The sequence below is a fragment of the Nycticebus coucang genome, chromosome 7, assembly GCF_027406575.1.
Source record: "Nycticebus coucang isolate mNycCou1 chromosome 7, mNycCou1.pri, whole genome shotgun sequence".
In the NCBI taxonomy this organism is placed as follows: domain Eukaryota; kingdom Metazoa; phylum Chordata; class Mammalia; order Primates; family Lorisidae; genus Nycticebus; species Nycticebus coucang.
Genome location: NC_069786.1, coordinates 136,811,641 through 136,825,792, shown reverse-complemented (window position 1 = coordinate 136,825,792; position 14,152 = coordinate 136,811,641). Strand labels below are relative to the sequence as shown.

Below are 14,152 nucleotides of genomic sequence, written 5' to 3'. Positions count from 1 at the left end.
GCTAAGGAGATGGCAAAGAGCAGGGCATGTCTGGGTGGGCATCCACGCTGCACTCTCTTTTCTCCCTGTCTCCTAGCTCAGCCTTGCTGTGACTGCTGCCATTTCTGTCCCAGGCACTGCTGTGAGCCTTCCCTGTGGTTCCAGGACCCATCTTGAGACAGGGCCTCCAACCAAGCCTAGCCACCAGATGTCTGCCTGCTGTCCCTCATGGCTTGGCCTGCTGTAGGGAGGGCCCTGTGCTGGGGCGGGGGGTCGGGGGGTGTGTGGGAGGGCTCCTGCCAGGCTCCATTTCCTTGGGAAAAAGAGCTTCTCTGTGGTGGGGTAACACCTGGCCTCCAAAATGCTGCATTTCTGTCACTGCTCAGTTTAAACCTCTGTGTGTTCGCTGAGTGCACTCTGTGGTTCTGGGCATCACCCAGGAGCAGGACATGCTTCCTGTGGGTGGTGGTTTATTCCTCAACTAATAATAAATATAGGGTGATCCTAAAGGCAAGACGTGGGCTAGGCATCGAGGCAGAGACTGTGGATAAGGGACACAACCTCTCATTCACTCTGTGCCCCCAGCGTGACTCTTGGGCCACAAACAGGCTCAGACACAGCTCACTATGCAGATGACTGAACTTGCGGCTGGGAACGCCTCAGGTATGAGTCACTGCCTACAAAATGACTCACACAGAGAATGCTCCGGAGGGCTAGGGCCCTGTCCATCTGGTTTGTCTCTGTGTCCCTGGTGCCCACACAGGTGTCCCGGGGGAGGTGGCGTTCAGGATAAGCAAGAGCCCACCAGCTGGAGAACACAGCACAGCAATCCCCATGGCAGAGGCAGAGAAAGCTCAGTGGGGACCTGGGGGATGAGAGCGCGGCTGTGGGGTGGACCAGGCAGGGAGGAGTGGAGTGGATTTAGGAGGCCTTGAATGTGCTATTGAGGAATGTGGGGCCCTATCCTTGGACCCAGGGCTGCCGGGAGGGTGTGGCCCATTTGGTCAGCACAGTAACCCTGTCTGATTCAGGACAAGTGACCTAAGAGACTCGAAGGTGAGCAGTGACTGGCTCCATGGCCCGGCTACTCTCCAAGTGTCCACTGCTCCCGTCCAGTACTGGCGCCATGCACGCACGCCCCTCAGAATCTCTGGAGTGATGAATGTCATGCTATTTGTATGCTGATGAGATGGCTGATGGCTGGAGCCCCTAGCCAGCTTCATAGTATGTGTGTGTGGGGTGTCACCTGAAAGACCACTGCATGATTAGAGCCCAACCCTTGGACCTCAGGGCCGGGAGAGGAGCTCTGGGGCCCAGCCAGTCACCAATGAACAGTGACTAATTTATTCTGTCTCCTTAACAAAGCCTCCATAAAACTCCTAACTGCCAAGGTGGGAGAGTTTTGGGGCTGTTCGGGGTGATACCAGAGGGGCACGGAAACTCCGTCCCGTCCTGCTGCTGTGCCCCCGTGCACCTCTTCATCTGCTGCGCTGGGTCTTGTCCTTTATAATAACCCAGCCACTAAGTCCATCACGCAACCGCTTGGGTTCTGTGAGCTATTCTTGCAAATTACTGAACTTGGGGAAAGGGTTGTGAGACTCTCCAGTGTGCAGCTGGTCAGAGGTGTGGGTTTTAGAACTCGTGTTTGGCGTCTGAAGTGGGGCAGTGCTGTGGCACTAGCCCTTGACCTATGGGGTCTGCACTGGCTCTGGGCAGTGAGGGTCAGAAATGAGCTGAACGGTAGGACATCTCGTCAGTTTCAGAGAGCTGGAGAAGTAGTGGGTGTCAAGAAGATCCCATACCAGGGTCAGAGGTGATGCAGGTAAGAACAGGGTGAGCTGATTAAGTCTTGCTTAAAGGGGAATGCATACATCAACAAGAAGAAAGAGGGGGTGTAAAATGGGGCAGCCACTGTGGAAAACAGCACAAAAATTAAACATGAAGCAGTCCCACTCTGGGCATGTCCCCAAAGGAGCTGAAGCTGAGCCTCATGGAGATGTTTGTACACTCACACTCACAGCGACAGCTAGCAGTGAGAGTGACCCTGATATCCAAGACAGAGGAACATATGGACAGAATGCGGTTTACCCAAATGTGGGATGTTCCATAGCCTTAGAAAGTAAGGCAGTCCTGACACAGCTACCGAAACTTGAGGACGCTAAACTCAGTGAAATAAGCCAGGCATGAAAGGACATATACCATCCGATCTCTCTTACGTGAGGTCCCCAGAAGAGACTCATCCCAGAGACAGAAAGAAGAATGGCGGGTGCCAGGAGCTGGGGTGGCACAGGGTCAGTGTTTAGTGGGAACAGAATCTCAGTTTTGGAAGATGTAAATTCTGGAGACAAATGGTGGTGATGGTTGTACAATGATGTGAATGTACTTGATGCTACTGAACGTACTTAAAAATCATTGAAATGGTAAATTTTATGTTATATATAATTTTCTACAATTTAAAGGAAAACATAAATATAAAAAAAGGTTGAAAAATCAATGAGCTAAACATATCACCCAAAACATTAGGTGAACAACAAACCCAAAGAAATTAAAATAGAGGAGATAATAAATACATAAATTAATGAAATAGAAATAAAAAATAATATGAAAAGGATCAATAAATGACTCATATCATAGATAAAGAGAGGGTGTCACTTCCAGGTAACCAGTTCATCCTGTTTGCCCAGGATGCTCTCAGGCTTAGCAGCAAAAATCCTGAGTCCTAAGAACCCCTGTCTCAAATCCCCCAGCAAACTGGGACAGCCAGTTGCCCTCATCGGATTCTGCAGGCATTCAAAAGACTATAGGAAGATATTACACACAACTTCTGCCAAAACATTAGAAAACTGAGATATAGTGGACAAATTCCTAGGAAAATATACTGTTAATCAAAAGTTAACCTAAATGAGTAGAGTCCAAAAAGTCCCCTGGTGTTACAGTCACTGCAGAGATCCTCCCAGTCAGCACCCCTGGTCCAGGCCTCAGCACATCATCCCCTCACATACATAATCCGCAACTCATGTCACTTCAGGGGTCTTTGCACTCCTCAAGCCCACCTTGCTCACCCCAGGGGCCTGAGTTAAAGAGCTGTTTCCAAACCTGCCTCCCAAGTCCAGTTCCAGCCCAGGAGGCCGAGCCGGCTGTTCTGGGACATTTCCCAGAGGTTGCCGAGGGTGTAGAGAGGGAGTGGCCAGAGAAGGTGGGGTGTCAGGAGGGCTTCCCTAGGCTGGGCTGGCACTACCCATCATGTGGAGGCTCCCCATCCTCAAGCCACACCCCTCCCAGGCCCAGTCTGTGGCTGCGGGGGCTGGAGGGTCCCTCTGGTTCTGGCGCCCAGTCTGGCCAGGCCTATCTGGGCATCTTGTGGCGCCTGCTGCCTGCTCACCCTGGGTAATTGCACCAAGATCTCAATCACTGCGGTGCAAATCAGAGTGTTGGCAGGGGCAGGCAGGCACAGCTGGCCTCACCAGGGCTCTGTGTGCCTTTCGGGCTAGTTTCCCAGGGACAGTGGGGAAGACGCATCCCTGAGCTATGTATACCGAGCACCCATCTCCCCGCCAGATGTTGGCCCACCCTGGGTTCCTCCCTCAAAGCAGCTGTAGCCACCAGCAGCCTGTTCAGCCAAAAGCACCTGACACTGCAGTGTGGTCACCTCCCCCTGCCTGGTTCACCCAGTTGGAGCCCAAGAACTGGCTGAGCTCCAGGGGATAGTCACTCTGGTTGCCCCACTAGCCATCTCTTCCCTCCCTCCCTCCCTTCCTTCCTTCCCTCTCTCCCTCCCTCCCTCCTTTCTCTCTCTCTCTCTCTCTCTCTCTCTCTCTCTCTCTCTCTCTCTCTCATCTCACTTTGACACCCTCGGTAGAGTGCCATGGAGTCATAGCTCACAGTAACCTCAAACTCCTGGGCTCAAGTGATTCTCTTGCCTCAGCCTCTCTAGCAGCTGGGACTGCAGGTGCCTGCCACAATGCCCAGCTATTGTTTTTTTTTTGTTTGTTTAGCAGGCCCAGGCTGGGTTTGAACCCACCAGCCCCGGAGCATGTGGCCGGTACCCTAACCACTGAGCTGTGGGCGCCCCTGGCCATCTCTTTCATCTTGTTGCATCCCTGATCCAAATATCTAGCCTTTGTCATGACTTGTCCTTGTGTGTGTGTGCAATGGCTCTACAGTGTCATGTCACCTGGCACCAGCTGTGGCCAGCTCTTTATGGTGACCTTTACTGTTTAGACAGGGCTGTATCACTCCCCCCTGGCACAGCTTAGCTGGACTCATAAACAGCTCTGAGCTAGCCAGTCTACCTGGGGTTCACTGGCATCCCTGAGGCAGCACTGCCTGGCAGGACTGGGCAGTGGGCTGGCCCTGCCAGGTGGGGCACAACAGGGAGGGCATCAGGAGGGTTCCCGGCTTTACTGTTGCTGCTGTCAGCAGGTGTGTGTGTGAAGACAGAGCTAGAGCACATGGACAGATGTTGGGGATAAGCAATACCTGCCACCTCCCCTTGGGAGCCCTGTCACCCCACACCCTGCCTCTAGAGCTGAGAGAGCTGACTGAACATCAGTGCTGGAGGGTGGTCTGTCCCTCCCCACCCCTAGGGTTTGGGCTGCAAACCTGGGGCTGTGAGAGGGGGGCTGAACACTTGAGCCCCTGCAGTGAGATGGGAGTGGGGTTGAGGGGAAGGCTGTGTCCCCAGCTCTGTCTCTGCTTACACTCCTTTCCCAAGTAGAGAGGAGTGTACATGTCTGCGCACGTGCCAATGCGTGTGTACCTGTTGGTGTGTGCATACCTGTGTGTGCATGAGTGCTGTGTGTGTGTGTGCATGAGTGCCGTGTGTGTGTGTGTGTGTGTGTGTGTGTGTGCGTGCATGAGTGCTGTGTGTGTGCACGTGCTGGTGTGTGCATACCTGTGTGTGCATGAGTGCTGTGTGGGTGCACGTGCCAGTGTGTGTGTAGCTGTGTGAGTGCCATGTGTGTGCACATGCCCATGTGTACCTGTGTGTGTGAACATGTGCTGTGTGTGTGCATGCACATTCTTGCTGAATACATAAGCAGGTGGAAAGTGCCCCTGGGAGTTGGCAAGGTGTAGCCTGCACCTTCTCTGTGCAGTGTCCCTCCTGAAGTGCCCTTGGGACCTGTTCGTGGAGGCTCAGGGAGAGTGGCCACCCCACTGACCTGGATCACGGCGTCCAGCCCCAGCTGGGACTTCTGGGGGGTGACCTCTTCCCCAGGCTCGCTGGAGGCAGAGCTCATCGTGGGTCAGAGAAAGCCCGGGCTTGGCTCCCAGGTGAATCTCCTACTCCAATCCTGTCCCTGCCAGGACCTTCCTCAATGTGTGGCCCCGCACCTGCGTGGCACCTGGCTCTGCAACCTTGAGTCCTCCCAAGCTAGGACGCGCAGCCGGCCTGTTCAGTTGGTGACCGCGTGGTCAACCCAGCCCATGGGTGTTGCTCTGGCAACCTAGACGCTGAGGGCTGGGTTTCCCTGGAAACAGGAGTGCAGGACCCTGTTGCTATGGGCACTAAGGAGTACTGTTGGCTGGAAGCAATTTCCCCTCCCCCCTGCAACCTAGAGACGCCCTGGGTGAAGCTGAGCACCTGAGCCATGACACCTGGGGACGCTCTGGCCTCTCCTCATGCCCCCTCCCCACCTGCTCTAGGAGACATCATGGGCTTGCTGGTCACCAGCAGAGGCAGTGGGAAGATAGTGTGGGTCCCTTGTCTGGAATCATAAACTATGACTTTCTAAAGTATTTATCAAAGAACTTAGAGGTCCAGTAGTGGGAGGGCCTGTTGCTGATAGTGAACCGAGGCCTGGAGAGGGAGCACTTGCCTGGGGAGCACAGGAGGCCCCATCATTCTCAGCTTGCACCTGGGTGAGCCCTTCTGGAATCTGACGTCGCCCCAGGGCACTACAGGGTCTCCTGCCCATGAGTCCTTCTTGCTGTGTGAAGTTGCATTCCTTCCCCTCCTTGAACCATGAAGAACCATCAGCTGTCTCACTCAGGGGGTAGTGGGGGGTCTGCAGAGCTCATACACAGCTTATCTGCCAGGTTCTGTCTGGATGCCAGGGGAAGACGGCCCGCTAGGGGAGGTGACAGGAGAGAAGTGGAGGCCACTCCTGCCACTTAGGCTGGTTGTGCCTGCAGACTCAGTCTCTTGCTCTTAGCCTGGGCCTCCTGGGGCCTCAGCACGGAGTCAGGCACCCAACATGCAGTCACACCAGCCTCCCCTCAACTCTGCCCCACTCAGGACAGCTGTTAGAGGTGGGCCCTGCAGCCAGAAGCATATTCCCAAGGCTCTCAGAGACCTGGGCTCTAGTAGTCCCAGAGACTGGGAAGTGGCCTGCTGAGCAAAGGTGGGAGGGACTAGGCAGTGAAGGTGAACACTCAGTGGTCAGCTCGTGGCCCTGGTACTGTGAAGGGAGGACCTGACCTTCAGAGAGGGAGGTGTCTGTGCTCACTGGCAACTGTCCCAGGGGAACTCCTGAGCTCTGTTCTCACCCCCACTCCTGAGAAGACAAGTGTCCCATGCAGGGACAGGCCAGGCTCTTTGGCCAAACACAGCTCCACTAGGCACCCAGGGCTGGGGTTCACTGGAGAGTCCCTGCAGGGACAGGAACCTGGTTGTTCCCTTTTACACTGGGGCCTCTAGGCCAGCAACGACCTGTGGCTCCAGGTCTAGACCCTGGGGTATCCATGCATGGCCTAGGAACCTCCCTACTCAGCCTCCAGGTCCTCCCTGTCACCCAAGGTGGCCTATAGCACCCCCAGAGTCCTGGGAGCCCCTGTGGACTTGGAAGGTCCTTCTTGTGGAGGTCTTGGCCTAAGAGACTGAGCCCAGGAGCTAGGGGGTGGTGGGCAGGTCAGTGTTATCTGCTAGGCCATCTCTAACTCCAGTGGGAGGCTCAGAGGCTTAGAGTGTGGGCTCTGCCCTACAGCAGACTTCCTGCCAGGGCTGAGGGTCAGGTTGAGTAGGAATGGACCCCTAGGGTAGTGGGGGGAGGGTGAGCAGGATATAGGGGCTGGTGCACCCATCCTGAGGGCCTCACCCACCAGAATAAGCTTCTGATGCAGAAGCCAATGTTTGGGGTGACCTGGTGGTCTGAGTATGGGGTGGCAAGGGGACAGGTACATAGGGCTGGAGTCATGTGCAGGCTAAAGGCGACGTTCACAGGGCCTCAGCCAGGTGGAGATCCCCATACAGACCACTACAGCCAGTGGGCCCTCTGAAGGGCCAGCAGGAAGGGGCGTGAACTCCGATCTGAGCTTCAGAAAGAGTTGCGCTGGGACAGGAGCAAAGGCAAGGGTGGCGTGGCAGTGGGATCAGCCCCATCTGGCTGGGCGTGGGATGGGTGTGGCAGCTCCCTTCCTCTCCTTGTGACCTTGGTTACTTCTTTCTCAGGCGGGAGGGACTTTGCCTGGGGAAGAGGGATTTCCTGAGAACCAGGAAGTTTGGTCCTCAGTGGTGGGGTCATCCTGCCTCCACCTGAGGCCAGCCCTCCTTCCTCCCCCAACTCCAGCCTCGAGATCCCTGGTGCTCTCTGCTTCCCCACACACACTTAGCCTGTTGGCCCCCACCGGTCTGTCTGGAAGCCCCCCGACAAGCTGCCTGCTCCACTCACTCCTCAGTGGCTGCTGGCTGCGCGGAGAAGCCCGTGTGCTCTGGCCTGTCCCCCAGACCCTCCTCCAGAACGTCCTCCCTGGTCTCGCCATCCAGCATCTGTGCACAGGGCCATAGACAGGCTAGAAGGAGCACCTTCAGCTCTGGGCCTGGCACTGCCTCCCTGGAATGTTCTAGAATGAGAGGAGGATGTGACCAAGGTCTTTACCAGGTGTGATGCCTCTGTGGGACAGGACATTGGGGATGGTAGGGCTGGTGGGGGTCTGGGCCAGTACTGCCCTCATCCTAACAGGGCTGAATGCTCGAGCCCTGGCCCTGCGGCCCCTCCTAGGGCTTGGGGAAAGTCCACTGCTTGTCCACATTCATCCTCACACTCTGGTTTGCCCTGCACCCCCCCCCCCAGTTCAGGGCCACCCCCCTCATCTGCCCAGCAGGTGTGTGAAGTTGATGCTTCTGTGCTCAGAAGACAATGACTTGACAGCCACACTGTGACAGGTGCCGTCATGATTCTCCACTTGAAGCAGGTGTCCCCTCCCCCGCCCCGGGTTTACAGCCTCAGGACATGTCACCTAAAGCCTGGGACTCCTGCTCCTATGGGACAGTTCACAGTCCTGGCAGTCTTGGTCCCATGTAGGACACAGGGACGTGGTCACTGGCCTCAGGTGTGGAGAGATGATGGGGCAGACTGACTGCCTGGGGTGGCCACCCAGCAGGCCACAGGGCAGCTGGACTGGCACCCGCCCACACTTCTGGGCGGTGCTCAAGCCAGTCCACAGAACGGGGCTGGAATTTGGTACAATCACAGAGTACACGGTCCACTTCTTGTCCGGCATCCTCAGGGGACACGGCTGGATCAGCACCCGAAGGGGTTGTGACCTGGGTCAACCGCGCCTCCGCCACGTGCGAGAGCCACACCTCTATGAGTGGTCACCGCTTCAGACCATCTGCTGTGCCAGGAGTAGCCAGCTCTGAGGTGGAAGCCTGGTCCCTGGGGGCAGGGAGTTGCCGAATGAGCTGAGACAGTGACAGAAGGCAGGTCAGAGCCCAGTGTGACTGCATCAGGAGGGGCCGGCTCCCCTTTGGGTGGAGGTGGTGGTGCTGGGTTCCCTCCTGGCCCCATCCTCCTCTGGGGATTGCCCCGCACACCAGCCATCTTCCGAGGACATGTCAGCATCACCTGTCTTGCACGCGGCAGTAAGGCTTGTCAGCATTCTTGTATGTCTGGGAGGTCAAGAGGCTGGCCGAGGGCAGGGTGCTGTCCAATGAGGCAGGTGGCCTGACACAGGAGAACATGCATTTCACGTGACTTTCAAGGTCCTGTCCACTCTCTGGACTCCCGAGTCTGGAGAGTCTGGGTTAGGGGTGTGGAACAAGGGTGCCCATGGGTTTAGCAAAGGATGTAAAGAGGAGAGGCCAGCTGGGCACATGTGCTGGGTTTTCAGGGGGTGGGTGAAGAGGGAAGTCTCCAGAGGTTCCCTGGGTGGGAGAGGGGACTTTGCCCTTCACGCCCACACATTTATCTGTTTGAGGGGTTTTGGGATAATGCTGCCATAGCACAGTCCTGGGGGGAGGGCAGGGTGGCTGAGGAACACTGCCCTTGGTCACCTGTCCTTGAGGAGTGACCAAGCCTAAGCGCACAAACAAGAGGAAGAGGGGGCTGGGGAGCCGGCTGCTATCTGCTGGACAGGAGGAGGCTTGGGGCTGCTGGGCATTAAACCTGCCCAGGGCCTGAACCTGAGAGCAAGAACGGTAAAGCTCTGAGAAGGAAATATGCAAGAAAAGCTTTGTGACATTGGACCTGGCAGTGACTTCTTACTATGACATCAAAACATAGACAACAGAAGAAAAAACAATAAATTGAGCTTCATCAAAATTAAAAACTTGTGTATCAAAAGACATTATCAAGAAAGTGAAAAGACAACGGAGGGTATTTACAAATCACATCTCTGATAGAGGATTAATATCCAGAACATATACAAAATTCCTGCAATTTAGTAAGAAAAAAATCCAGTTGAAAATGAGCAAAGTGCTTGAGTAGACATTTCTCCAAAGAAGAGATACAAATGGCAAATATGTACATGAAAAGATGCTCAACATATCTAATTAGTAGGGAAATCCAATTCAAAAAACTGTAATGACACAGCATTTCACACCCATTAGGATGATTACTTTCTTTCTTTCTTTTTTTTTTTTGTAGAGACAGAGTTTCACTTTATGGCCCTCAGTAGAGTGCCGTGGCATCACACAGCTCACAGCAACCTCCAACTCCTGGGCTTAAGCCATTCTCTTGCCTCAGCCTCCCAAGTAGCTGGGACTACAGGTGCCCGCCACAACGCCTGGCTATTTTTTTGTTGCAGTTCGGCCAGGGCCGGGTTTGAACCCGCCACCCTTGGTATATGGGGCCGGCGCCTTACCGACTGAGCCACAGGTGCCACCTAGGATGATTACTTTCTAAAAACAGAAAATAAGCGCTAGTGAGGATGTGGAGAAATAAACCCTCCTGATCGGCTGGTGGGAAGGTAAAATGGTACAGCTACTGCTCTACACAATGGATGTCACCTGCCACAGCCTGGGGGAACCTGGAGGACGTCTTGCTGGGTGGAATAAACCAGACCCAGAAGGACAGAGCCTGTGTGATCCCACTTGTGTGAGGCCCCAGAGGAGTCAGACTTGCCAAGACAGGCAGGAAGGAGAGCGCCGGGGCCTGGGCAGGGGTGGGGACAGCATTTAGTGTGGACAGAGTCTCCGTTTGGGAAGATGAAAGAATCTGAAGGGGACGGTGGTGATGGCTGCACAACAGCCTGACCGTCCCTGTTGCTGCACATTTGAGGCAGTCCTTCATGTTGTGTTTACTTACCACAACAAAAAAACTGAACTCTAAAAGACAAACAGAAAACACTCATTTGGAGCAACGCTCAAGGGAGATGTAGTCGACCCTCCTGCCAATCTGGCAGTAGATTCTGCATCCCTGGTGACATGTATCCTGGTGTCACTGGCTGTGTGTTACCCCAGTTGTCAAAGAGAACCAATTCCCTTCACTCTGTGTCAGTATGGGGTGTCAATCGCGTGAGGTTTGTGGCACCATGGTGCGCACTGTTCTGTGCTGAGCCCTTATCTCTGTTTTATGGGAGATCATTCATGGGCTAGAGGATATGGGTCACAGGCTAGAAGTTACATTTTGCAGGAACAGCACATACTTGGTTAACTAGGTCACATCCACCCAAAAGTCCTTGTTTCACTTCTGGGCCCTTCCCAACTTGCTTGTCCAGAGCTCCCAACTCTCTCTCACCTCCCTGTAGCCCCTTCAACCTCCTTCAGTCTCTAATCACCAGCCCCCTACCTCCTTCCCTCCTTGAGGGACCTCCATGGGTCTGTTTCCACATCTGCCTGACATTTGCTTCTACCCAGCATGGGAGGGATCCTCACCACCTCTGGGGGCCACAAGGCCCCCATCAGACAGATTGAGCATCAGGACCCCCTCCACATGAGTATTTATGCTCAGGAAGGGTCAGTCTGCTCCCTGTCTGAGCACATCCCAGGCGGCTCTATTGACTTTGGGCTTGACCCTCCTCCCCACCTGCTCCCTCACACAGTCCAGTGCAGTTCCTGCCCAAAGAAGCACAGAGTGGGTGGGGAGGCACCAGCATGCAGCAGGGTGTTTGGCCAGAGCAGGTGCCCTGGGGCCCTAGAGCCAGGGGTGGGGGCTCTAGCGCCTCCCTGACGCCCTGCCTCCCCTCTACAAACAAATGTCGATAACCCCTACATGCTTCTATAATCCTCCCTTAACTGCTTGACCTTTGAGCTGTTTTCAGAAATAGTGGATATTCTGCCAGGCAAAGGGCTGAGATTCTGAAGGCCCCTGGGCAGACTCCCTTAAGGCCCAGACCACAGCCCCCACAAGCTGCCCCGAGGCATGTGGCCCTCTTTAAAAGCCCTAGGTCTGTCCTGCACAGTGGCTCACACTTGTAATCCTAGCTCTCTGGGAGGCGGAAGTGGGTGGATTGCTTGAGCTCATAAGTTTGAGACCAGACTGAGCAAGAGCAAGACGCTGTCTCTACTAAAGACAGAAAAATTAGTCGGCACCTGTAATCCGGCTACTCGGGTGGCTGAGGCAGGAGGATCACTTGAGCCCAAGAGTTTGAGCTTGCTGTGAGCTGTGACTCCAAGAGCAGTGGAGTGAGATTCAAAAAAAAAAAGCCCTGATCCCCCTTAGCCGTGGAGATGGATCTGAGGCAACTTTCCCATTCCTGGACAAGAGGAAGAAAAAGCCTTTTTTTTTTTTTTTTTTTAGACAGAGTCTCACTTTGTCGCCCTTGATAGAGTGCTATGGCATCACAGCTCACAGCTACCTCAAACTCTTGGGCTTAAGCGATTCTCTTGCCTCAGCCTCCAAAGTAGCTGGGACTACAGGCGCCCGCCACAACACCCAGCTATTTTTATTTTTATTTATTTATTTTTTTTGTGTGTGTTTTTTTTATTTTTGTCCGGGGCTGGGTTTGAACCCACCACCTCCGGCATATGGGACCAGCACCCTACTCCTTGAGCCACAGGCGCCGCCCCACCCGGCTATTTTTAGAGATGAGGTCTCACTCCAGTTCAGGCTGGTCTCAAACTCGTGAGCTCAGGCAATCCACCTGCCTTGGCCTCCCAGAGGGCTGGGATTACAGGCGTGAACCACTGTGCCTGGCCCCAGAAAAAGTCTTGTGTTAACCAGCTCCTTTCTTCCCTGGCAGTCCTCACTGTCTTTGTGGGATGTCACTCCCCTTAGCAGGCTTGGGACACAGAGGAGAGAGAACAGCTCTGCTTGCAGAGGCCCCTTGCTGAGAAGCAGGTGGTGGTGGTGGGGTCTGCAGTGTCCCTCTTTGGGGAGGGATGGAAAGGACAGCCCTGGGCCACAGGCTGATGGGCAGGGACTTAACTCCTGTCCCCTGCAAAACACACATGTCCTACAACCCAGTGGGAAATGCTGTCAGAAACAACTGAAGTCAGGAGCTTTGCACCCTAAGGGTTCTGGCTCAAGCATCCTGGGTGCCACAGGCCGTGGGACGGTGTGGTGTCCAGCAACATGGATGGTGTGTGACTTGGGTGACATGCTGTGAATTGCAGGGGCAGGAAGAGGAGGTGGGTTCCCGAGAGAGGAATGTGGTGTGTGGGGTAGATGGTCTCTTATGTGATCTCAATCAGGCAGAATCCTGCTAGTGATTCCCTCCCAGGTGAAGGAGTTGGCCATGGTCCTGCGGGGTGGGGACAGGGTTCTTGCTCCCAGACCTGGCCCTTCTCTGCAAATCCCATGCCACTTTGGGAACATCATCCCAACCAGCCTCTCCCCAGATGAGGTGAGGGTCCCAGGCGAGCCTCTGGGAATGGTGAGGCACTGGTCCTTCCTACGGCCGAGCATTGTGTTGGTCCTGCAGTAATGTCCTGGCCATGTGACATAGGGAGATGGCTGGGAGGCCGCTGGCCCTGGGCCCTGCTTGAACCATGTCTAAGATTTGGCTGGTGGAGCCAGCTGCCTCCCCTGACCTCACTCTTTCTGCTCTGTCAGTTTCACATCTTGCCTCAGGCTCCACAATTGCAGCATTCTGGCAGCAGAATGGCTGGCTGTGGTCAGTTGGTCACATGTCTCACAGGGGCCGCCTGGTGGACCTGGACTGACTTCAACCAGGTTTTGCTTCTCTTTCTAAATGTGATTTGTAACTTTTTCACTCCTTCCTCATCCCGGGGACAGCCTTCCTGGGTGATGATGACACCTGGATTCCCTGGACAGGCTGGCTCAGTGGACAGGGCATGGAGGAGTGGGCCAGCCCTCGGGTGGACAGCCACTGCCCAGCAGCCAGCCAAGCCTGGGCCTCCCTGCAGGAGCATGGGCCTCATCTCCTGCAGCCAGCCAGACCCATTTCCTCCCAAGGCCTGCCAGCTCCTCAGTCCCAGTGTTTGGGTTTCCCGGGAGCTTCCACCCAAAACATCTGCCTATCACATAGACAACAGGTATTGAGGCCCAGAGCAGCCCTGGTACCCTTGCACCACTACTGGGTGAGGGCTGTGGGGGCCAGAGCAGGAAAGGAAGCCCAGGGACTTCTCACCAAGGGACTTCTACGGCAATAATTTCTCTTTTGTTTTGTCCTTTCTGGGTGGGGTTCGTTCCACCATTCTAGAAATGCTCCCAGTGTAGGATGCCAGAGTTAACAAGATAAAAATGGAGGCCTCTGTTGGATTAGAGGTGCAGCTAAAATAACAGGCACTTTAAATTATGTCTCATTCAAGTTAAACTTGAATTTCAGATGGATTCTAACTTAACTGGGTGTCCTGTGTCCTATCTGCCCCCCAGCAGTTAGGTTCTGAGGGAGAGGAGCAGGGACCTTGCTGTGGTAGCGCCTGCACCACACCAGTCTTCTCCTCAACTGTGGCTTTGTGGTGTTGGTGCCTGCTCCCAAGCCTGAGCAGACTGAGTCAGACCACACTGCCCTGGGGAGCAAGGCCCAGGGCCCCGCTGGCATTGGTGGCTGGTGTGGACCTTGGTCAACTCTTCTCAGGGGTCTAGCTGGGTCTGCTTTCTTGTCCATC

General features: G+C 54.8%; 1 protein-coding gene across 3 annotated transcripts in view; it reads right to left on the bottom strand.

Annotated features, from left to right (window-relative positions):
- Nucleotides 1-5,298, bottom strand: part of CROCC2 (ciliary rootlet coiled-coil, rootletin family member 2) — a 63,558-nt gene extending 58,260 nt beyond the window's left edge. For all 3 annotated transcript variants that reach the window (XM_053597775.1, XM_053597776.1, XM_053597777.1), the window contains exon 1: nt 5,142-5,298. In XM_053597775.1, coding sequence (XP_053453750.1) covers nt 5,142-5,219 — 78 coding nt within the window. In that variant the 5' untranslated portion in view covers nt 5,220-5,298. The remainder of the gene's footprint in view (nt 1-5,141) is intronic.
- Between the last annotated feature and the right edge of the window lie 8,854 nt (nt 5,299-14,152).